This window comes from Geotrypetes seraphini, chromosome 16, assembly GCF_902459505.1.
Source record: "Geotrypetes seraphini chromosome 16, aGeoSer1.1, whole genome shotgun sequence".
In the NCBI taxonomy this organism is placed as follows: domain Eukaryota; kingdom Metazoa; phylum Chordata; class Amphibia; order Gymnophiona; family Dermophiidae; genus Geotrypetes; species Geotrypetes seraphini.
The window spans coordinates 21,423,712-21,446,863 of NC_047099.1; the positions used below are offsets into that span (position 1 = coordinate 21,423,712).

At 45.4% G+C, this 23,152-nt stretch overlaps 1 protein-coding gene across 1 annotated transcript in view; it reads left to right on the plus strand.

Annotated features, from left to right (window-relative positions):
- LOC117349552 (NXPE family member 3-like) overlaps positions 1-23,152 on the plus strand; it is a 246,342-nt gene that overhangs the window by 39,171 nt on the left and 184,019 nt on the right. The window contains exon 2 of the mRNA XM_033923111.1: positions 8,907-8,977. Coding sequence (XP_033779002.1) covers positions 8,907-8,977 — 71 coding nt within the window. The remainder of the gene's footprint in view (positions 1-8,906; positions 8,978-23,152) is intronic.

Here is a 23,152-nt window from a genome sequence, read left to right on the forward strand (position 1 = left end):
ATGTGGGATCTCTTCATGGCGGGGATTAGGGAGGTGGGTCATTATAGTGGGCAGACTTGATGGGCCGTGGCCCTTTTCTGCCATCATTTTCTATATTTCTATGTTACTATGACACAGCAGGCGCAGAGGACAACCACAGCAGACACAGAAGGCATCCACAGCAGACTGGCAAGCAGAAAGCAATGGAAGCAGCAGACTGGCAAGATGTTGAGCTACCCAGTTTTCTGTACCATCTGTCATATGTATGACTACCTCCCCTCTGGGAGGCGGTCTTACGTATGCGCTCGATGCGGAGAACTGGAGAACCTGAAGAGACAAGTCAGACTCCTGGAGGGTTGAATACTGGAACTTCAAGCAGCGGAGGAGAGAGACAGAGATGCAGAAAATGTCAAGATAGGGGAAGCAGGGGAAGGGGAAGCAGAGAACTTAGCCTAATGTAGTTCTTGCTTTTTACCTTTTGCTCTTGTTTGTCTTTGTTTTTAAAAGTTTTTATAGTTATAGTTTGGTGACGTATTGTCACCTCAAACTTGTATTTTAGTTAAAGTTTGTTCTCAGTTTTTACAAATTTGTACACCGCCTAGAAGGCTGAATGGGCGGTATAAGAAATTTTAAATAAACTTGAAGAAGTCCAAGAGCTGGAGTTCACAGAGAAGGCATACAGGGAGGCCGTGGAAAATCACCAGCAACAGTGGAACTGCCGAAAGACACCTACAGAGAGTATGGACTACCCAACGGACAACCACCATAAAGAAATGGATGACACAGCAGCGAGAATGAAGGATACGAACCTGCGGCAAGAGAGATGGACATACACCAGGGACAGGAACCTGCAGCTGAAGAATCAAGAGAAGATAGAGAGGACAGCAATCATTCTTGGGGACTCCATCATCAGATAAGTCAACAGCCACATAGCGGGAGGAAGACTGGATCATCTGGTGACCTGCCTACCAGTTGCCAAGGTAGAAGACATAGTGAGCCTCATCGACAGAATCGTCAACAGTGTGAAAGAAGAAGATACGGCAGTGGTGATCCATGTGGGGACGAACAACGTGAGCAACAGGAACTACAACAGGGAAGTACTGAAGGACCAGTTCCGGATTCTAGGAAGGAAGCTGAAGACTAGAACGCAGAGGATAGCATTCTCGGAAATCCTGCCGGTACTCAGGGCAGACAAGAAGAGACCGATGGAGCTGCAAGCAGTCAATGTGTGGATGCGGTGCTGGTGTGAGGAAGAAGGATTCCATTTCATGTGCAACTGGACGACGTTCTGGGGGAAGAGCAAGCTATACAGGAAAGACAGACTCCACCTCAGCAGAGACGGAACAAGGTTTCTTGCAAGCAACATCAAGAGAGAAGTTGAGAAGTTTTTAAACTAGGAAGAAGGGGAAAGCCGATGGTCAACCAACAGAGTCAATGGTTCGGGAACCGGTATATCCGGAAGATACCGTGCAAGAAGATAGAGGGAAAGACTCACCGGATTACAGGCAAGACAGATCGAAAAGGACACAAGAGGGAAAGAAATGCAAGAAAGGAACAGGCCGCAAACTCAAGTGTATGTACACAAAACGCAAGGAGCTTTAGAAATAAGATGGGTGAATTTGAAGCTATGGCACAAAAAGATAACGTTGACATATAGGCATCACGGAAACATGGTGGACTGAGGAAAACGTCTGGGACACTGTGCTACCAGGATACAAATTATACCGCAGAGACAGGATGAATCAAAAAGGTGGGGGCATTGCCATAAACGTCAAAGAGGGAATTGAATCTACTGGAGAGAACACGCCACAACTGACGGATAAGTTAGAGTCTCTATGGGTAAAAATTCCAGGAACAAATGGCCTGGAAACAAAGAACAGCATCTACTACCGACCCCCTAGGCAGTCCGAAGAAACTGACGGAGAAATGACGGACGAGATTAAACGCAACTTCAAGGGAGGCAACTATCCGGGAATAGACTGGAACCTAGGCACCTCCGGCTGCATTAGAGAGACCAAGTTCTTGAATGCTGTAGGCAATTGCTTTCTGGAACAACTTGTCAAGGAAAACACTAGAGGAAATGCAATTCTGTACTTAATTTTAAATGGCCCACGAGGACCAGCACAAGATGTAGAAGATTAAGGGATGCTGGGAAACAGTGATCACAATATGATCCGCTTCGATCTAGATGCAGGGGAGAAACATTAGTCCAAAATGACAGCCACAGCATTGAACTTCCAAAAAGGGAATTCCGAAAGGATGAGAGTCATGGTAGGGAAGAAGATTAAGAAGAGGATAAGCACTGTAAAAATGCTAGAGCAAGCTTGGTCCATTTTTAAGGACACCGTCACCGAGGCGCAAAATCTATATATACTGCGTATCAACAAGGGATCAAAGAGTAAACAAAGAACCGGTGTGGCTCACTGTTAGAGGTGAAGAAAGTGATAAGAGACAAGAAAACTTCGTTTAAGGAATGGAAAAGTTCAAAAATGGATGAAAACTAGAACAAGCACAAACAACATCAACACAAATGCCATAAGGCGGTAAAAGGGGCCAAAAGAGACTATGAGGAAAAAATAGCCAAGGAGGCGAAGAACTTCATGCTGTTCTTTCGATATATTAAGGGGAAACGACCCGCGGAGGAAGCTGTGGGACCGTTGGATGACCATGGAATAAAGGGAGTGCTAAAGGAGCACAAAGCAATAGCTGACAAACTGAACACATTTTTTGCGTCTGTATTTACCAATGAAGATTTACACAGCATACCGGAACCCTTCAGGCTATATGCTGGAAATGAAGATGAAAAGCTGACAGTATTGACGGTCAGTCTAGAGGAGGCATTTAGGCAGATTGATAGGCTTAAGAGCGATAAATCCCTGGGACTGGATGGCATCCATCCGAGGATCATCAAGGAACTGAAAGGGACCAAAGCTGAACTGCTTCAACTAATAGCCAACCTGTCGATCAAATCGGGAAAGATTCCAGAAGACTGGAAGGTGGCAAATGTTACGCCGATCTTCAAGAAAGGTTCGAGGGGAAGATCCAGGAAACTACAGAACAGTGAGTCTGACCTTGGTACCGGGAAAGATAGTAGAGTCACTGATAAAGGACCGCATCATTGATCACCTTGACGGGACACGGGCTGATGAGGACCAGTCAGCACAGTTTTAGCAAAGGCCGATCGTGTTTGACGAACTCGCTGCACTTCTTTGGGGGAGTAAACAGACAGACAAGGGCAACATGGTCGACGTTGTATATCTGGATTTTCAGAAGGCGTTTGACAAGGTACCACATGAACAACTACTTCGGAAAATTGCGAGCCATGGAATCAAGGGTGAACTCACATGGATTAAAAATTGGCTGGATCATAGGAAACAGAGAGTGGGGGTAAATGGACAATACTCGGACTGGAAGAGCGTCACCAGTGGGGTGCAGCAGGGCTCAGTGCTTGGACCTGTACTCTTCAACATCTTTATAAATGATCTAGACATTGGTACGATGAGTGAGGTGATTAAATTTGCGGACGATACGAAGTTATTCACAGTAGTGAAGACACAGGGGGATTGCGAAGATCTGCAACGTGACATAATCAGGCTCAAGGAATGGGCATCAATATGGCAGATGAAGTTCAACGTGGGTAAGTATAAAGTGATGCATATAGGTAACAAAAATCTCATGCACTAATACAGGATGCCCGGGTCGGTACTTGGAAAAACCTCCCAGGAGAGAGACTTGGGAGTTATGATCGACAAGTTGATGAAGCCGTCCATGCAATGTGCAAACAGAATGCTAGGAATGATAAAGAAGGGGATCACAAACAGATCAGAGAAGGTTATCATGCCGCTGTACCGGGCCATGGTGCGCCCTCACCTGGAGTACTGCGTCCAGCACTGGTCGCCTTACATGAAGAAGGACACAGTACTACTCGAAAGGGTCCAGAGAAGAGAGACTAAGATGGTTAAGGGGCTGGAGGAGTTGCCATACAGTGAAAGATTAGAGAAATTCCCTCAAACAGAGGAGATTGAGAGGGGACATGATCGAAACATTCAAGGTACTGAAGGGAATAGACTTAGTAGATAAAGACAGGTTGTTCACCCTCTCCAAGATAGGGAGAATGAGAGAGCACTCTCTAAAATTGAAAGGGGATAGATTCTGTACGAACGTAAGGAAGTTCTTCTGCACTCAGAGAATGGTAGAAAACTGGAACGCTCTTCTGGAGGCTGTCATAGGGGAAAACACCCTCCAGGGATTCAAGACAAAGTTAGACAAGTTCCTGCTGAACCAGAACGTATGCAGGTAGGGCTAGTCTCAGGGCGCTGGTCTTTGACCAAGGGCCGCCGCGTAGAGCAGACTGCTGGGCATGATGGACCACTGGTCTGACCCAACAGCAGCAATTCTTATGTTCTTATAATTAACAAAAGACCAGGAAATCGATGTGTAGCGTAAGAAAAAGGGAATTTTATATTTATGTGAATTGCTAGGTGAAACAAATCTTAAGGGAAATCAGGTAATGCATAACAGACTTCTAGAGATATTAATGACTCCATTTTGTATTAATCTTCCTCCATGTTGATTTCTGTCTTTCTTTATTTTCTTCTTGGTGTAAAACATACTGCAGTTTTTCCCGCTTATAAAAGGCCTGTGATTCTAGTGTTGTGTAGACGGCTATGCCTAGGGGGAATAGGAGAGACCTCATGGCTTAAGTATTAACAGATGGTCCTGGCATTCCAATGCTGGGTATAGAAGAAAATCTTTCTCGAATAGGTTTTGAAAGCAGTATTGATTAAGAATGAAAAATGAGTGTTGCATGTGGCATGTATGAATGATGGGATCCCATATGTATGTGTGATTGGATGGATGAGAATTGTATGAATATTTAAATATGAAAATGGTTTTGCACACTTTATTTAAACCTGAAGAAAATCTGGAAATGTACCACATCTGTAGTCTGACCTGTCTGACCTTTCAGCTAGCCTACCATAGAAACATGTGAAGGGAGGGGGTCTTATGGCCCACTTAGGAATGTGGTTCAGTGAAACTTGAAGCTGTTAGTTTTCCAAGCATGGGTTCTGCAAACACAGAAAAGCTGTTTGATTTAAACTTTTTGAGAATGACAAAGTGTTCATTGGGTATATTATAATGTGTTGTGCATTCAGAAATTGATGTAAACAAAAATATGATTTTTAGACTTGTCTTTGAGTTTGTAACTATGTAAAAGGAATTTCTTTGTTCAAACATAAGGACAGCCTCTGTTGGCTGATTGGTTGACCAGAGTGATGTCATACTGGTCAGTGTGAAGGTATAAAGGAATGCACCAGTATATACTTCTTTGAGATCATATTTGCCAGGAGAGATATATTTTGACATGCCTGACTTTATATGATGTCCTGTACACATTACCTATCGAAAATTGTTTATGCCAAAACGAATACAAAATTAACTGATTGGAAAAGATGTGTGCACTTGTCATTGTTCCCGGGCAACTAAGGGCAGGGTTTGGTAAGTTACCCTGATCAATAAGAACATAAGAATTCCCACTGCTTGGTCAGACCAGTGGTCCATCATGCCCAGCAATCCACTCCTGCGGCGGTCCTTAGGTCAAAGACTAGTGCCCTAACTGAGACTAGCCTTACCTGCATATGTTCTGGTTCAGCAGGAACTTGTCTAACTTTGTCTTGAATCCCTGGAGGGTGTTTTCCCCTATAACAGCCTCCAGAAGAGTGTTACAGTTTTCCACCACTCTCTGGGTGAAGAAGAATTTCCTTATGTTTATACGGAATCTATCCCCTTTTAACTTTAGAGAGTGCCCTCTCGTTCTCTCTATCTTGGAGAGGGTGAACAACCTGTCTTTATCTACTAAGTCTATTCCCTTCATTATTTTGAATGTTTTGATCATGTCCCCTCTGTCTCCTCTTTTCAAGGGAGGAGAGGCCCAGTTTCTCGAATCTCTTACTGTACAGCAACTCCTCCAGCACCTTAACCATGTTAGTCGCTCTTCTCTGGACCCTTTCGAGTAGTACCGTGTCCTTCTTCATGTACGGCGACCAGTGCTGGACGCAGTATTCCAGGTGGGGGTGTACCATGGCCCAGTACAGTGGCATGATAACCTTCTCCGATCTGTTCGTGATCCCCTTCATAATCATTTCTTGCATTCTCTTTGCCCTTTTTGCCAACGCCGCACATTGCGCAGATGGCTTCATCTACTTGTTGACCAGAACTCCCAAGTCTCTTTCCTGGGAGGTCTTTCCGAGTACTGCACCGGACATCCTGTATTCATGTATAAGATTTTTCTTACCAACAGGCATCACTTATCCACGTTAAACCTCTTTTGCCATGTCGCAGGCCATTTCTTGAGCATGTTTATGTTACGTTGCAGGTCTTCGCAATCCTTCTGTGTCTTCACTACTATGATTAATTTCATATCATCTGCAAATTTAATCACATCGCTCATCGTACCAATTTCCAGGTCATTTATAAATATGTTGAAGAGCACGGGTCCAAGCACTGAACCCTGTGGCATTCCACTTGTGATGCTTTTCCAGTCTGAGTATTGTCCATTTACCCCCACTCTCTGTTTCCTATCCGCCAGCCAGTTTTTAATCCATGTGAGTATTTCACCCTTGATTCCATGGCTCACAATTTTTCAAAGTAGTCGTTCATGGAGGACTTTGTCGAACACCTTCTGAAAATCCAGATATACAATGTCGACCGGGTCACCCTTGTCTATCTGCTTGTTTACTCCCTCGAAAAAGTGCAGCAAGTTCGTTAATCATGATCTTCCTTTGCTGAAACCGTGTTGGCTGGATACAAATAAATAAATTATAAACATAAAAATTGCCATACTGGGACAGACTGAAGGTCCATCAAGGCCAGTGGCCAACCCAGGTCCCAAGTACCTGGCAGAAACCCAAAGAGTAGCAACATTCTAGAGCTGAGACTGTGATGTCATAATGCTTCATTTTAGCCTAAGAGCCAACCTGATCAGTGATGTCACAACGTAAGAATTAAATAACTAACTAGAAGGAGTCTTTCACCTTAAGACATTTAATAGTTGTTCAGGTTAACAGACCTCAGAAGTACCATACTGTATGTCTATAAGCTTTTAAGATCATACAGACTCAATTGGCACCCATGGTCGTCATAGGCCTCTATAATACTTTTTTCCAATGTTTATATATATGAATATAAATACTTTAAATATCAAAATATACTCATCTTCATCTATGCGGGTGGGGGTAGGCACTCCGACATAGACTATGTTTCGCCCCGAACTGGCTGTATCAAGGAAAATCCCCCTGCAATAGTAGAATAGTATTATAATTTATCACCCTTAAGTCGGTTATAATCGGTATAGACAGATAAATATATAAGAAACTTTCAGCAGTACCTTACATCCAACGGCTCATGCTTCCCGCGTTAGACTTTCAATCCAGGAAACATGGCCGCGGCGTTCAAGGTTATAAATAGCCAAAACTTTTTTTTGAAAAGCGGGATGACATCAGACTCCACGTGAGACACCCCCCCCTACCTGATTGGCCTGCCAAGAGCCCATTTAAATTAAAGTGGACCACTCGATTTCAGCGTTCAAACCCAGAGGTGTAACAGTATTCAACATATATATCCATTTTTGTTCCTTAAAATCTAGCTTTTCTTTAATATCTCCACCCTCCCACCCACCCATAACCTGATCTATAACCCGCCATCTCAGATCATTAATTTTGTGCTTTTTCTCCCTCCAGTGTTGAACAAGGGGAGCCTCTAAATTCCCCGTATTAATTCTAGATTTGTGTTCAGTTAGGCGAACATTGATCTTTCTACTTGTCCGCCCTATATAAAGCAATTGGCAAGGGCACTGGATCATGTAGATGACTGAAGAACTCTGACAGGACGTGTTCGAGAATGTGAGTTTAAACAGTTCTGTTCCCACCAATAAATGCACCAGCCGGGCCTCTCTTACTCTCATTGACTAACAAAATTATGACATGGTGACATCACTCCTTATTGAGCTGCTCCATGAGGATTTTGCTCTTTGAAATATGCTCACAGATCTAAGAAGGATTCTGAAATTTCACCCTTTCATAAATAACTGCCAATAATTCCCCAGATATTAGTCAAAATATTCTCATGGATGTATTTGCACAAGTTAACAATTCTGTGGTATTAATATTTAAATGTGTCATTAAAAGGAATAGTAAAAAAAAATTGTAAATAATTACCCTAAATATTTATCAAATAAACCAAAAGATGAAACAATGTGATTGTGCTCAGGTTTAAAACCCCATCCAAAGGTAAATAAAACAGGTGATGGGAAGGATTGGGACTGGTATATGAGTACAGCCTTTTTGTAGTTATACAACCATACTAAAAGTAGTTTACATATATGCAAATACTTATTTTGTACCTGGGGCAAAGGAGGATTGGGTGACTTGTGCAGGGTAACAAGGAGCAGCCCTGGGATTTAATCCTACAACCTCTGGGTGCAGAGGCATCAGTCCTACCACTAGGCCACAGCACAGTCAATACATACCTGTTGGCATTATGCTCAGATAAGAATGTTGAAAGGATCTTGAAAATCAGCATCATGATTATCTTGTGCTGCTATTGCTGTTATAATCCAAATGCTGATAAAGTCCAGAAGGTTGACCAGAAATCTCTAGTTCAGTAATGTGAATCAAAAAGATAATGGTAAAACAAAAACATTTATCAAAAGTCAATCTGCTGCCCTCAACACAAATCTGCGTTTCACTCCTTGCTTTTTTAGGAGGGAGTCAAAATGCAGATTGGAGACTATTTGGGGTTGATTGCAATCTGCATTTCGACTCCTTCCTGAAGTAGCAAGGAGTGAAACTAACTGAGGAGATCCCAGAGGACAACAGCATTGTAACCCTTTGAGTCATCTCTCTCTCTCTCTCTCTTTTCTATATTAGGAAAGTAACAGCTCAAGTACTCACAGGTGGAATTTCAGCAATTCATGTCCTCACTGGCAACAGCAGCAAAGGTAAGAATCTCAAAAATCCATAGGCCTGTTCCAACCCTATGCTATACCCTTATCCCCTATTGACAAATATTGAGTCAAATCACCTGGACTAGATGGTATATATCCCAGGGTACTGAAACAATTGTCGATCTGCCGTTAGTGATCTGTAACTTGTCACTAAAATTGTCCATAGTACCTGAAGATTGGAGTGTGGCCAGTGTTATACTGATTTTTTAAAAAGGTTCCAGGGGTGATCTGGGAAATTACAGACTGGTGAATCAGACTTCGGTGCCAAGCAAAATGGTGGAAGCTATTATAAAAGAATAAAATTACAGAACACATAGACAAATGTGGTTTACTGGGACAGAGTCAGCATGGGTTCAGCCAGAGGAGGTCTTGACTCAGACTAGATGGGCCATTTGGCCTTTATCTGCCACCATGTTTCTAATTTGCTTCATTTCTTTAGAGGTGTGAATAAACATGTGGGTAATGGTCAGCCAGTTGATATAGTATAACTAACGTGACATTTATTTTTTTTCATCAAAAAGGGATATCTATTAATTATCAATCCCGCCCCCAATTTCTTCCATTCATTTTTCATGTACACATAATATCTTATTAATTCATAATGGTAACCATAAACATTTAAAAAACTTCAAAGCACACTAAACACAGAGAAATGTTAATTATCATTTATATTTGGGGGGGGTTCAAAGATGTCAAGGCAGATGACTAAAATATGCAATGTCACATCAGTAACTATAGAAAAATAGACAAATATAGTGCAAAATATAGACAGAAGATATAAATTCTCAAAACTGACGCATTTTGATCACTAAATTGAAAATAAAATCATTTTTCCTACCTTTGCTGTCTGGTGATTTCATGAGTATCTGGTTGCGTTTCCTTCTGACTGTGTATCCTTTCTTTCATTTCTTTCTTTCTGCACTCAGGCCCAACAATTGTCCCTTTCTATTCCCTCCCTCCTTCCTTCCTATGTCCTTAGTGCCCCCAGTGCCGCCTTCCTATGTCCTTAATGCCCCTTCCTGTGTCCTTAGTGCCCCAGTGCCTCCTTCCCATGTCCTTAGTGTCCCCGTACCTCCTTCTTATGTCCTTAGTGCCCTTTCCTGTGTCGTTAGTGCCCCCAGTGCCTCCTTCCTATGTCCTTGCAGTGTTCCCGCTAAGCTGCGCTGGCCTGCGCTCGCGCACAAAATATTACATCGCAGCGCACAAGTTTCTCTTCACAGCGCACACACGCGTCGCAAAGGTAAGGGGAGGTAAGGTAAGGGGACGCATTGGGGGGATTGCACTTCCCCACAATTGCCATGCTTCGGTTCCTCTTCTTCCTTCCTTCCCCCCCCCCCCCGCGGGACCCTGCGGCACCATCAACTCTTACTCCCTCTAATGTCGGCCCTGCAGCTCCAGACTTCCTCGCACCTTCTCCCCTCCCCCTTTGGATCGCTATTATTTTAAATGTTATAGCCGCGGAGCTGTATCCATCAGTGGAGATGTCTAACCTCGGCCTGCCCCGGAACTCTTACTGCAACAGTGACTTCCTGTTCCTGCCTAGACGGGCGGCTGCTGCAGTAAGAGTTCCGGGGCAGGCCGAGGTTAGACATCTCCACTGATGGATACAGCTCCGCGGCTATAACAGCTCCTGCAGCTCTGCACTTCCCCACAATTGCCATGCTTCGGTTCCTCTTCTTCCTTCCTTCCTCCCCCCCCCCCCCGCGGGACCCTGCGGCACCATCAACTCTTACTCCCTCTAATGTCGGCCCTGCAGCTCCAGACTTCCTCGCACCTTCGCCCCTCCCCCTTTGGATCGCTATTATTTTAAATGTTATAGCCGCGGAGCTGTATCCATCAGTGGAGATGTCTAACCTCGGCCTGCCCCGGAACTCTTACTGCAGCAGCCGCCCGTCTAGGCAGGAACAGGAAGTCACTGTTGCAGTAAGAGTTCCGGGGCAGGCCGAGGTTAGACATCTCCACTGATGGATACAGCTCCGCGGCTATAACATTTAAAATAATAGCGAGCCAAAGGGGGAGGGGAGAAGGTGCGAGGAAGTCTGGAGCTGCAGGGCCGACATTAGAGGGAGTAAGAGTTGATGGTGCCGCAGGGTCCCGCGGGGGGGGGGGGGAGGAAGGAAGGAAGAAGAGGAACCGAAGCATGGCAATTGTGGGGAAGTGCAGAGCTGCAGGGAAGAGTGTTGCGGTACCCAGCTGGAGGGAGAAGGAAGATGAGGGAGGGAATTAAAGGAGATGCCAGGGCTTGGAGCGTAGGAGGAAGGTATGCCAGTCTAAGGGAAAAGGAAGGGGGAGATGTGAGAGCATGGAGGGGGAGCGAAAGATGGAAGAAAAGGAAAGGAGAGAGATGCCAGAGAATCAGGGAAGGGGAGATACAAGACTATGAGGAGAGGTGTGGGAGAGGGAAGGCGAGGAGAGAGATGCCAGACCAATGGGGTGAAAGGAGAGATGGAAGGGGGAGGCATACAGTTTCTGGAAGGGGCATAGAAGGAGAGAAGATGCCATATAGGGGAAGAGAGACGGCAGACAGTGGATGGAAGGAAGAGAGTTACAAGAAGATGAGGAAAGGAGAAACCACAGAAGACAAAGGTAGAAAAAAATTTCTATTTATTTATTGCTTTAGGAGACATGTGTCACTGTTTCTGTGAAGCATTGTATGCAGAGTCCAGCTTCTTGCTGGTTCAATTTAACCTTTGTCTATGTATTTTTATTTTATCCCCCCTTTTACAAAACTGTGAAGCGTTTTTAGCACCAGCCTTGGTGGTAGCAGCTCTGATGCTCAGAATTTTATGAGCATCAGAGCTGTTACCTCCGTAGCTAAAATCCACACTACAGTTTTGTAAAAGAGGGAGGGGTTAGTTTGTGATTACATATTCCTTACTAGGCGAAGGTGTTTTCTGTGTTCTGTGTGTTTTCTGTTAGGATTGACGGTGTAGGATTGATCTGTGCTGGTCTGGCTTGTTTAGTTTTACAATGGGTGTATTGATGTACTGCTCACTGCAATATGTAAGATGCTGCCTTTTCCTAGGTACTCATGTGTGACGTGTGGTTTGTTACTAAAAATCATGTTTTTCTTACAGATGGGGGGGGGTGCCAAAAAATGATGGGCCCCGGATGTTACATATGCTAGGTACGCCACTGTATGTAAAGATACCAGAAAGCTGGCGTAGCAAAAACTTCTAAGTTTTGAGTATTTAACCCTCCCACAATCTCACGGGCACTCGTTTCAAGTTTATTGAGATTTTGATTTAAACGCAATATCAAATATTTTCAATGCGTATAACAAAAATAAATTTGGGGAAATAAATAAAACCATTTGAACCAGTGTTCCCGCTAAGCTGCGCTGGCGCACAAAATATTACATCGCAGCGCACACGTTTCTCGTCACAGCGCACAATCGGAAGAGGCGTACGGCAGATGGCAGGGCGGCGAGAGGAGAATCGGGCGAGTTGGCTCATAACTTGCTGGCGCCCGATATTTTTGGCTCACGGTGAAAAAAGTTTGCTCACAACACCCGCCCGCTTAGAGGGAACACTGGTCCTTAGTGCCCCTTCCTGTGTTCTTAGTGCCCCCAGTGCCTCCTTCCCATGTCCTTAGTGCCCCTGTACCTCCTTCTTATGTCCTTAGTGCCCTTTCCTGTGTCGTTAGTGCCCCAGTGCCTCCTTCCCATGTCCTTAGTGCCCCCGTACCTCCTTCTTATGTCCTTAGTGCCCTTTCCTGTGTCGTTAGTGCCCCCAGTGCCTCCTTCCTATGTCCTTAGTGCCCCTTCCTGTATTCTTAGTGCCCCCAGTGCCTCCTTCCCATGTCCTTAGTGCCCCATACCTCCTTCGTATGTCCTTAGTGCCCCCAGTGCCTCCTTCCTATGTCCTTAGTGCCCCTGTACCTCCTTCTTATGTCCTTAGTGCCCCCAGTGCCTCCTTCCTATGTCTTTAGTGCCCCTTCTATTGTTCTTAGTGCCCCCAGTGCCTCCTTCCCATGTCCTTAGTGCCCCCGTACCTCCTTCTTATGTCCTTTGTGACCTTTCCTGTGTCCTTAGTGCCTCCAGTGCCTCCTTCTTATGTCCTTAGTGCCCCTTCCTGTGTCCTTAGTGCCCTCAGTGCCTCCTTCCCATGTCCTTAATGCACCCAGTGCCTCTTTCCCATGTCCTTAGTGCCCCCAGTGCCTCCTTCCTATGTCCTTAGTGCCCCTTCCTGCGTCCTTAGTGCCCCCAGTGCCTCCTTCCCATGTCCCCCTTACTGCCTTCCAGACTTTGTCCCACCCATACTCCCGAAGCCAGCCTGCCTGCCTGCCTCCCTCCCTCCCTCCCTCTTGCGCCAAAGCCAGCCTGCCTGCCTACCTCCTTCCCTCCCTGCTGCACAAAATAAAAAGCCTCCTTCCTTCCTCCTCCACCCCTGGTTCGCCGCCGCTGCTGTTCTCCTTACCTCCCTGCTGCTAATCACCACCCAGAAGCCTTCTTCCCGACATCAATTCACTGCCTGGCTTGCCCGGAACATCCTCTCTGACGTCAGAATTGATGTCGGGAAGAAGGCTTCTGGGCAGTGATTAGCAGCAAGGAGGTAAGGAGAGCAGCAGTGGCTGTGGCCCGGGAAGGGGGAGTTTAAATCAGGTGCTAGAGGGAGGCTGATTTTTCTTTTTTTTGCGCGGTAGGGAGGGACAGGAAGCGATCACCTGTCCCCGCACACAGCTTTGGGATGCTGTCCCTGAAAATGGGACATTTTGCCTGAAAATTCTAAAGAGTCATGGGATAGGAAACAATGTTCTGCTGTAAATTAAGGAATTGGTTATTGGGCTACAAAATACAGGTGGTCTGCAGAGACAAAAACCAAGGATGAGGTCTAGCTATCATAGCCAAAAACACCTTGAACATAAGCATACTAAACAAAACATGCAGCTCCCAGTTGCTTCACTTCCTTACCGACTCTCCTGCCCTTTAAAACCATGGGCTGGCAATGCGCTTTTGCAGAATATATAAAAAAGGAATTCTTCCTTTTTTATATGTTCTACAAAAACCGCATTGCCAGCCCTTGGTTTTAACCCGCGCCGATGCCCACCACCGTCTGATGCCCACCGCTGCCTATGGCAGGAGGAGTGTCGACTCCCTCCTGCCACCCAAGGGATTCACCCTCCCCGTTCCCATTCCCCTCCCTACCCATTTCCCTGTACCTTTAACAGAGCAGGAGGGGTGCTCAATCCCTCCTGCTCCAATGCCTCCAGACTCCCTCTCCTCCACCTACCAACCAAAAAACAAACAGCAGAAAGGATGCCAACTCCCTCCTGCCACCCACTGGACGCCCCCCTCCCCATTCCCGGTGCCCTTCCCACCTCCCCGTACCTTTAACGGAGCAGGAGGGCTGCTCAATTCCTCTACTACTACTACTACTATTTATTATTTCTATAGCACTGAAAGGTGTATGCAGTGCTGTACATTCTAACACACAATAGACAGTCCCTGCTTAGAAGAGCTTACAATCTAATTTACACAGGACATTTCAGGGTTGGAGAGATGATAGTGGGTATAGGTATCTGACAGCAGCAAGGCTGCAGAGATTATAGTGGGTGTAGGTATCTGATAGCAGTGAGTGGGAATTAAGAATTGAAAGCAGTTTCAAAAAAGTGGGTCTTTAGCTTGGATTTGAACACTGCCAGGGACGGAGCATGACGTATTGATTCAGGAAGCCTGTTCCATGCATACGGTGCCGCAAAAAGAAGGGACGGAGTCTGGAGTTTGCAGTGGAAGAGAAGGGCACAGATAAGAGGGGCTTGCCCAATGAGTGGAGATCACAGGGGAGGGAGCATAGGGGGAGATAAGCGAGGAGAGATATCAGGGGGCTTCAAAGCGAATGCACTTGTAAGTCAGCAAGAGGACTTTAAACTGTATTCGGAAATGGACGGGGAGCCAATGAAGTGACTTGAGAAGAGGAGTAATGTGAGAATAGCAGCTCTCACAGAATATGAGTCGCACAGCAGCATTTTGAATGGATTGAAGAGGCGAGAGACAGGTGCGTGGGAGGCCCGAGAGAAGTACTTTGCGGTAGTCTTAAGCGTGAGGTGGCAACAGTGTGGACAAGGGTTTTGGTAGTGTGTTCAGAGAGAAGAGGACGGATTTTGGTAATATTATAGAGGAGGAAGCGACAGGATTTGGTGGTCTGTTGGATCTGAGCAGAGAAGGAGAGAGAGGAGTCAAAAATCACTCCAAGGTTGCGAGCCGATGAGACAGGGAGGAGGATAGCATTATCCACAGAAATAGAGAACGGTGAGGGGGGGGGGGGAGGCGGGTATAGGCAGAAAGATAAGGAGTTCAGTTTTAGCCATATTCAGTTTGAGATGGCGGCAAGGCATCCAAGCGGTAATGTCAGACAGGCAGGCTGAAATTCAGGCCTGAACTCCCGCAGAGATATCTGGCATGGAGAGGTATATCTGGGAGTCTTCAGCATAGAGGTGATATTGAAAACCATGAGAGAATATCAATGTACCAAGAGAGTGGGTATATAGGGAAAAGAGGAGAGGGCCCAGTACAGAGCCTTGGGGTATGCCAATAGACAGTGGGAGGGCTGCAGAGGATGATCCACCGTAACATATGCTGAAGGTACGATGAAAGAGAATGGAAGAAAGCTGAGAGAGAGCAGAACCCCGGAATCCCAGTGAGGACGACGTGTCTAGAAGGAGGCGGTGATCAAGAGTGTCAAAGGCAGCAGACAGATCGGGAAGAATGAGGATAGAGTAGAGTCCATTGGTTTTGGTTAGGAATAGGTCATTAGAGACTTTAGCAAGGCAAGTTTCCATAGAGTGGAGAGGGCGAAAGCCCGATTGAAGCAGGTCAAGAGTATTATGAGAAGAAAGGAAGTCCAGGCAATGGCGGTGAACAGTACGCTCGAGTAGTTTGGATAAGAAGGGGAGGAGGGAGATAGGGCGGTAGTTGAAGGGGGATATAGAAACATAGAAAGATGATGGCAGAAAAGGGCTATAGCCCATCAAGTCTTCCCACTCTACTGACCCACCCATTAAGTCTGAATGCTAATGTCCTAGTCCTAGTCTGAGTGCTAATGTCCTAGTTCCTTATCTCGACCCTCGTAAGGATCCCACATGGATGTCCCATTTATTCTTAAAGTCAAGCACGCTGGTGGCCTTGATCACCTGCACTGGAAGCTTGTTCCAGTGATCTACTACTCTTTCTGTGAATAAATACTTCCTGGTGTCACCATTAAATTTCCCTCCTCTGAGTTTGAGCGGGTGTCCCCTTGTGACCGAGGGTCCTTTGAGAAAGAAGATTTCGTCTTCCCCCTCGACACGTCCTGTGATGTATTTAAATGTCTCAATCATGTCCCCCCTTTCCCTGCATTCCTCTAGAGTATAGAGCTGCAATTTGTTTAGTCTTTCTTCATACGAGAAACCCTTGAGCCCAGAGATCATCCTAGTGGCCATCCGCTGAACCGACTCAACTCTAAGCACGTCTTTACAGTAATGTGGTCTCCAGAATTGCACACAGTATTCAAGATGAGGTCTCACCATGGTTCTGTACAGTGGCATTATGACTTCAGGTTTGCGGCTGACGAAGCTTCTATTGATACATCCTATCATTTGCCTTGCCTTGGATGAGGCCTTCTCTACTTGTTTGGTAGCCTTCATGTCTGCACTGATGATTACTCCCAAGTCTCATTCTTCTGAAGTCATAGCTAGTGTTTCTCCATTCAAGGTGTATGTTCTGCATGGATTTCTGCTGCCGAGATGCATCACCTTACACTTCTTTGCGTTGAAGCCCAGCTGCCATGTTGAGGACCAGTTTTCCAACTTGATCAGATCCTGCACCATACCATCCGTGAGATCGCTTTCACCTACTATATTACACAGTTTGGCGTCGTCGGCAAACAGCGCTACTTTTCCCTGAAGCCCTCGGGTCAAGTCCCTTATGAATATGTTAAAAAGGGATGGTCCCAGGACTGAGCCTTGTGGCACTCCGCTAGTCACCTCCGATGTCTTAGAGAGTGTGCCATTGACCACCACCCTCTGAAGTCTTCCACTCAGCCAATCATTGACCCATGCCGTTAGTTTCTCACCTAACCCCATCGATTTCATCTTGTTTAATAGTCTACGGTGTGAGACATTGTCAAACGCTTTACTGAAATCCAAGTACACTATGTCCAGAGACTCTCCCGAGTCTAGCTTTCCTGTTACCCAATCAAAGAAGCTGATAAGGTTGGATTGGCATGACCTACCCTTAGTGAATCCATGTTGACTGGGATCCCTTAGAGTCCCCTCATCCAAAATCGTGTCTAATTTACCTTTAAGTAGTGTTTCAAGTTTTAAAGTTTTACAGTATTTGGATTTTATATACCGCCTATCAAGGTTATCTAAGCGGTTTTTACAATCAGGTACTCAAGCATTTTCCCTATCTGTCCCGGTGGGCTCACAATCTATCTAACGTACCTGGGGCTATGGAGGATTAAGTGACTTGCCCAGGGTCACAAGGAGCAGCGTGGGGTTTGAACCCACAACCCCAGGGTGCTGAGGCTGTAGCTTCAACCACTACGCCACACACTATTGATATGAGACTCACTGGTCTGTAATTCGCAGCCTCTGCTCTGCAACCCTTTTTGTGCAGAGGAACGACGTTAGCTGTTTTCCAATCCAGGGGGACTCTCCCCATACTTAGGGAGAGATTGAAGAGCACGGCTAATGGTTCCGCCAGGTCATTGCACAGCTCTCTGAGCACTCTTGGGTGCAATTTGTCTGGTCCCATGGCTTTGCTCACCTTGAGTCTTGACAGTTCGCTGTAAATATCCGCTGGTGTGAACTCAAAATTCTGAAATGGGTCTTCCTTGCTTGGCTTTGCTTCCAGCTATGGCCCGTGCCCTGGTGCCTCGCAGGTAAAGACTGAGCAGAAGTAATCATTCAGTAGTTTGGCTTTATCGGAATCTGTTTCCACATAATTCCCGTCTGGTGTTCTAAGGCGTACTATCCCGTTTGTGTTCTTTTTCCTGTCACTAATATACCTGAAGAAGGATTTGTCCCCTTTCTTAATGTTCTTTGCTAGAGTTTCTTCCACTCGAAGTTTGGCCTCCCTGACTGCTGTTTTGACCGCTGCAGACCTTGTCCTGTATTCAATGTTAGCTTCTTTTTCCCCGGTGCGTTTGAATGAAAGAAATGCTCTTTTCTTTTCCTTGACTAGGTATGAGACCTCATCAGTGAACCATTGGGGTTTCTTTTTTCTTTGTTGCTTATTTACTGATTTTATGTAGCGGATAGTTGCCTCGTGTAGGGTCGATTTCAGGGTTGTCCACATAGCTTCTGCATTATCAGAACCTGCAGCGTCTGATGGACGAAATTTCCCATGCATGTGAAGTCAGTGCCCCGGAAATTGAGTACCCTCGTTTTTGTTTGTGATCTAGGGAAGCCCTGCTTAAGGTTGAACCATACCATGTTATGGTCACTGGTGGCTAGCGTTTCTCCCACTGAGACCTCCGAGACGCTTTCCCTGTTCGTAAGTACCAGGTCCAGGATGGCCTGGGCCCTAGTGGGCTCTAGTACCATTTGTTTGAGTCGTACTCCCTTCATGGACGTTAATATCCTCCTGCTACCACAAGTTGTCACTGAGAGTGTGTTCCAGTCTACATCAGGCATGTTGAAGTCCCCTAGCAGTACAACGTCCCCCCGTAAGGTGATATTCTCAATGTCTTCAATTAATTCTGCGTCCTTGTCCTCCGATTGTCTTGGAGGTCTGAATACCACATCAAGGTACAGGCATTTTTCTCTGCCTCTGGCCAGATTTACCCAGATGGATTCCCCAGTGTACTTGACATCTGTGATCCTGGTTGTCTTGATGTTCTCTTTGATCTAGCGAGAGCTATTTAAGGAGGGACGTAACTACAGCATGTTTGAAGACCTCAGGAACCGTAGCAGTGGAGAGCGAAAGGTTGAGGATGTGACAGATGGGAGGGATTACAGCGGGCAGGCAGGCAGGTAGGAATCAGATCAGAGGAACAGGTGATGGGTTTGGAGGAGGAGAGAAGGTGAGCAGTTTCCTCTTCCGTAACTTCAGAAAAGGAAGAAAGGGTTGTAAGGGTTGTCGAAGGAAGGTCAACAGAACAGACAGTTGGAAGGGGAGGTGGGGGAGGCAACATTGTTGAGAATTCAAGGTGGATCTTGTGAATCTTTGTTGGGGAAGAACTCTGCCATCGTCTAGGGGGAGAGCAAAGAAAAGATGGCACTTTGAGTAGAGAGCTGAGCATGGCAAAGAGACGGCGAAGTCTGGCTCTAAGAGCCAGGTACCTCGGGCTCCTCCCTTGGGAGAGGCCTGAGGCGCCTAAGCCAATCAGGGACTTCCTTAGTGAATACCTAAGGAAGTCCCTGATTAGACAATCAGGGACTTCCTTTGTGAGACAGGGAGGAGTCCGAGGCACCTGAGCCAATCAAGGCCTTAGGTTCCTCTCCGTGCATCACATGAGGCCTCAGAAGCGTCGCGGGAGGCATTGGAGCAGGAGGGATTGAGCACACCTCCTGCTCCGTTAAAGGTATGGGGAGGTGGGGAGGGGACTGGAAATGGGGAGGTGGTGGCCAGTGGGTAGCAGGAGAAAGTTGGCATCCCTCCTGTCGTTTGTTTCTGGGGGGCAGAAGTCAGGAGTGTGATTGATGGTAGGAGGGAGTGGAAACCCTCCTGATATAATTTTATACGGCAGCAGCGGAGGCACTTGTTGGGAGAGGGTGAGGTATTTTCAAAAAAATTTTTTTTAATCGGGCTGATATTTTGCATATGTAAAACACGCACAATATCTGCCCAATTAAAAAAAAATTTAAAAAGCCGGTGAAGCCCTGACAGCAGTGACAGGAGGCTGCTTCTCCTGTCACTACTGTCAGGGCTCTGCCCCGACTCAGTCGGTTTTGAGTCAGAGTTTGCATGCAAATGATTTGTACCTCCATGCAAATCATTTGCATGCAAATAAGATAGTGAATCGCCTGCCTGGCCATGGATCGGATCAGATCACCCACGGATCGAATCGGATCCATGAGGTTAGCGAATCTAGGCCTAACTCTTCAGAGTCTTGCTTTGGTAGATCATACAAACCAGGATAAAAAAATAAAGCAAAGCCAAAAACTTCCTGGCAAAATGTAAGAATCAAAAACAAAACTCAAAACTCTCCTTAGCTTGTGTCCATGTCTTCCATTCTCATTTCAGGAACAAATGGCTCACAGTATCCATTGCTTCAAAACTTCAAGCTTCCTCTCAGCTGTAGTGGAAGGCACCTCTGAAGCGTACAACATTTCCCATTCTCTCTCCTCATCAGAGTTCAGCTGGGGAGCCAAGCATTGCATCCTCTGAGGCTCTCCCTGCAGCTCTCTTTGCCCCTCCTCCCCTGTGGCTCTCACTCATCTCACTTTAACTTGATCTAAGCCACACCTCCCCAACCTGGAGAGGGGGAAGGGATAAAGCTCTCTCTGTAGCTGTGAATATTCTAATCTTAGCTTCCTGCTGTGTCCCTGCCTTAAAGGTACATACAGCCTTTTAGATTCCAATGTTTTGGCAGGAATGCAAACAGGCTTAGAATACTGTGTTACATCTTGTCTGTTTTCTATATGGCAGTCTTTCTCTGGTTCATCTTCACTAGTGCAAGGGAGGTCATCGCTAATCTGGTCAGCTCTCCTGCAAAGGGGTTTTCACTTCCTATTACTAAATCATGGGACTAAGCCTGGGCAAGCACTGGATTTGTCACACCCTGCGATGTGCCCCGAGGATCCCCACTATCCCCAACACTCTTTAATCTATATATTGCCTCACTAGGCACCTGCATAGGCCAACTAAACATAAAATCATACAGCTATGCAGACGACATCACATTCCTCCTTTCCTTTGACCAACCAACCCCCACAGCAATAAACGCTCTACACAAAACACTAGAAAGAACATAAGAATAGCCTTACTGGGTCAGACCAATGGTCCATCAAGCCCAGTAGCCCATTCTCACGGTAGCCAGTCCAGGTCACTAGTACCTGGTCAAAACCCAAGGAGTATATTCCATGCTACCGATCCAGGACAAGCAGTGGCTTCCACCATGTCTTTCTCAATAATAGACTATAGACTTTTCCTCCAGGAACTTGTCCAAACCTTTCTTAAAACCAGCAATGCTATCTCCTCTTACCACATCCTCTGGTAATGTGTTCCAGAACTTAACTATTCTCTGAGTGAAAAAAAAATTTCCTCCTACTATTGGTTTTAAAAGTATTTCCCTGTAACTTCGACTGTCCCATAATATATGTAATCTTTGACAGAGTAAAAAATTGATCCACTTGTACCCATTATACTCCACTCAGGATTTTGTAGACTTCAATCATATCTCCCCTCAGCTGTCTCTTTTCCAAGCTAAAGAGCCCTCACAGTTTTAGTCTTTCCTCATACGAAAGGAGTTCCATCCCCTGTACCATCTTGGTTGCTCTTCTTTGAACCTTTTCTAGTACCACTATATCTTTCTTGAGATAAGGAGACCAGAATTGAACGCAATAATCCAGATGAGATCGCACCATGGAGCGACATAGGGGCATTATAACATTCTTATTCTTGTTAATCATCCCTTTCGTAGCATTCTATTTTCTTTTTTGGCCTTCGCTGCACATTGGGCGGAAGGTTTCATCATATTGTCTATGATGACACCAAGATCCTTTTCTTGGGTGCTATTCCCCAAAGTGGATTCTAGCATCCCGTAACTGTGATTCAGGTTATTTTTCCCAATATGCATCACTTTGCATTGGTCTACATTAAATTTCATCTGCCATTTGGACGCCCAGTCTTCCAATTTCCTAAGGTCTGCCTGCAATTTTTCACAATCTGCATGCGTTTTAACAACTTTAAACAGTTTAGTGTCATTTGCAAATTTAATCACCTCACTCGTCATTCCAGTTTCTAGATCATTAAGATCATTTATAAATAAGTTAAATAGCACCGATCCAAGTACAGACCCCTGCGGCACTCCACTGTTTACTCTCCTCCATTGAGAAAAATGACCAACCCTACCCTCTGTTTTCTATCTGATAACCAATTCCTAATCCACAACTGAACTTTGCCACCTATCCCATGACACTTTAATTTTCTCAGGAGCCTCTCATGAGGAACTTTATCAAAAGCTTTCTAAAAATCTAGATACATTATATCAACCGGCTCACCTTTATCCACATGTTTATTTACACCTTCAAAAAAGTCAAGCAAATTGGTGAGGCAAGATCTCCCTCGGCTGAACCCATGCTGAATCTATCTCATTAAATTATGTTTGTCTACAAGTTCCACAATTTTATTTTTATTATTGTTTCTACCATTTTGCCCGGCACTGAAATGAGGCTTACCGGTCTGTAATTTCCCGGATCTTCCTTGGAGCCCTTTTTAAAAATCGGCGTAACATTGACCACCCAATTTTCAGGTACTACAGATGATTTTAGTGACAGGTTACAGATCACTAACAACAGGTCAGCAATTTCATGTTTGAGTTCTTTTAGTACCCTGGGATTTATACCATCCGGTCCTTTTTAACTTGTCGATTTGGTTTAGTATATCTTTCAGATTCACAGAGATTTCTTTCAGTTCCTCCACATCATCACCCTTGAAAACCATTTCCAGTTCAGGTAGATCTCTTACATTTTCTTCTGTAAAGACCAAAGCAAAGAATGCATTCAGTCTTTCCGGTATGGCCTTATCCTCTCTGAGTGCCCCTTTTGCTCCTTGATCATCCAACGGTCCTACAGATTCCCTCACAGGTTTTCTGCTTCTGATGTACCTAAAATAATTGCTATGAGTTTTTGCCTCTTTTGCAAGTTTCTCTTCATGTTCTTTCTTAGCTGTCTTTATCAATGCTTTGCATCTAACTTGCCAGGGCTTGTGTTTCTTCTTATTTTCTTCATTCGGATCCTTTCCCCATTCTTTAAAGGATGTTTTTTTGGCTCTAATGGCCTCTTTCACTTCACCTTTTAACCACGCCAGCTCTCGTTTCCTCTTCTTTCCACCTTTGCTGATACATGGAATCAGTGGCGTACGTAACATATGTGACACCTGGGGCCCATCATTTTTTGACACCCCCCCATCTATATGAAAAATATGATTTTTAGTAACAATCCACATGTTACACAACAAGAGTGTATCTAGGAAAAGGCAGCATCTTAAACACTGCAGTGAGCACTAGAACACCAACACATACA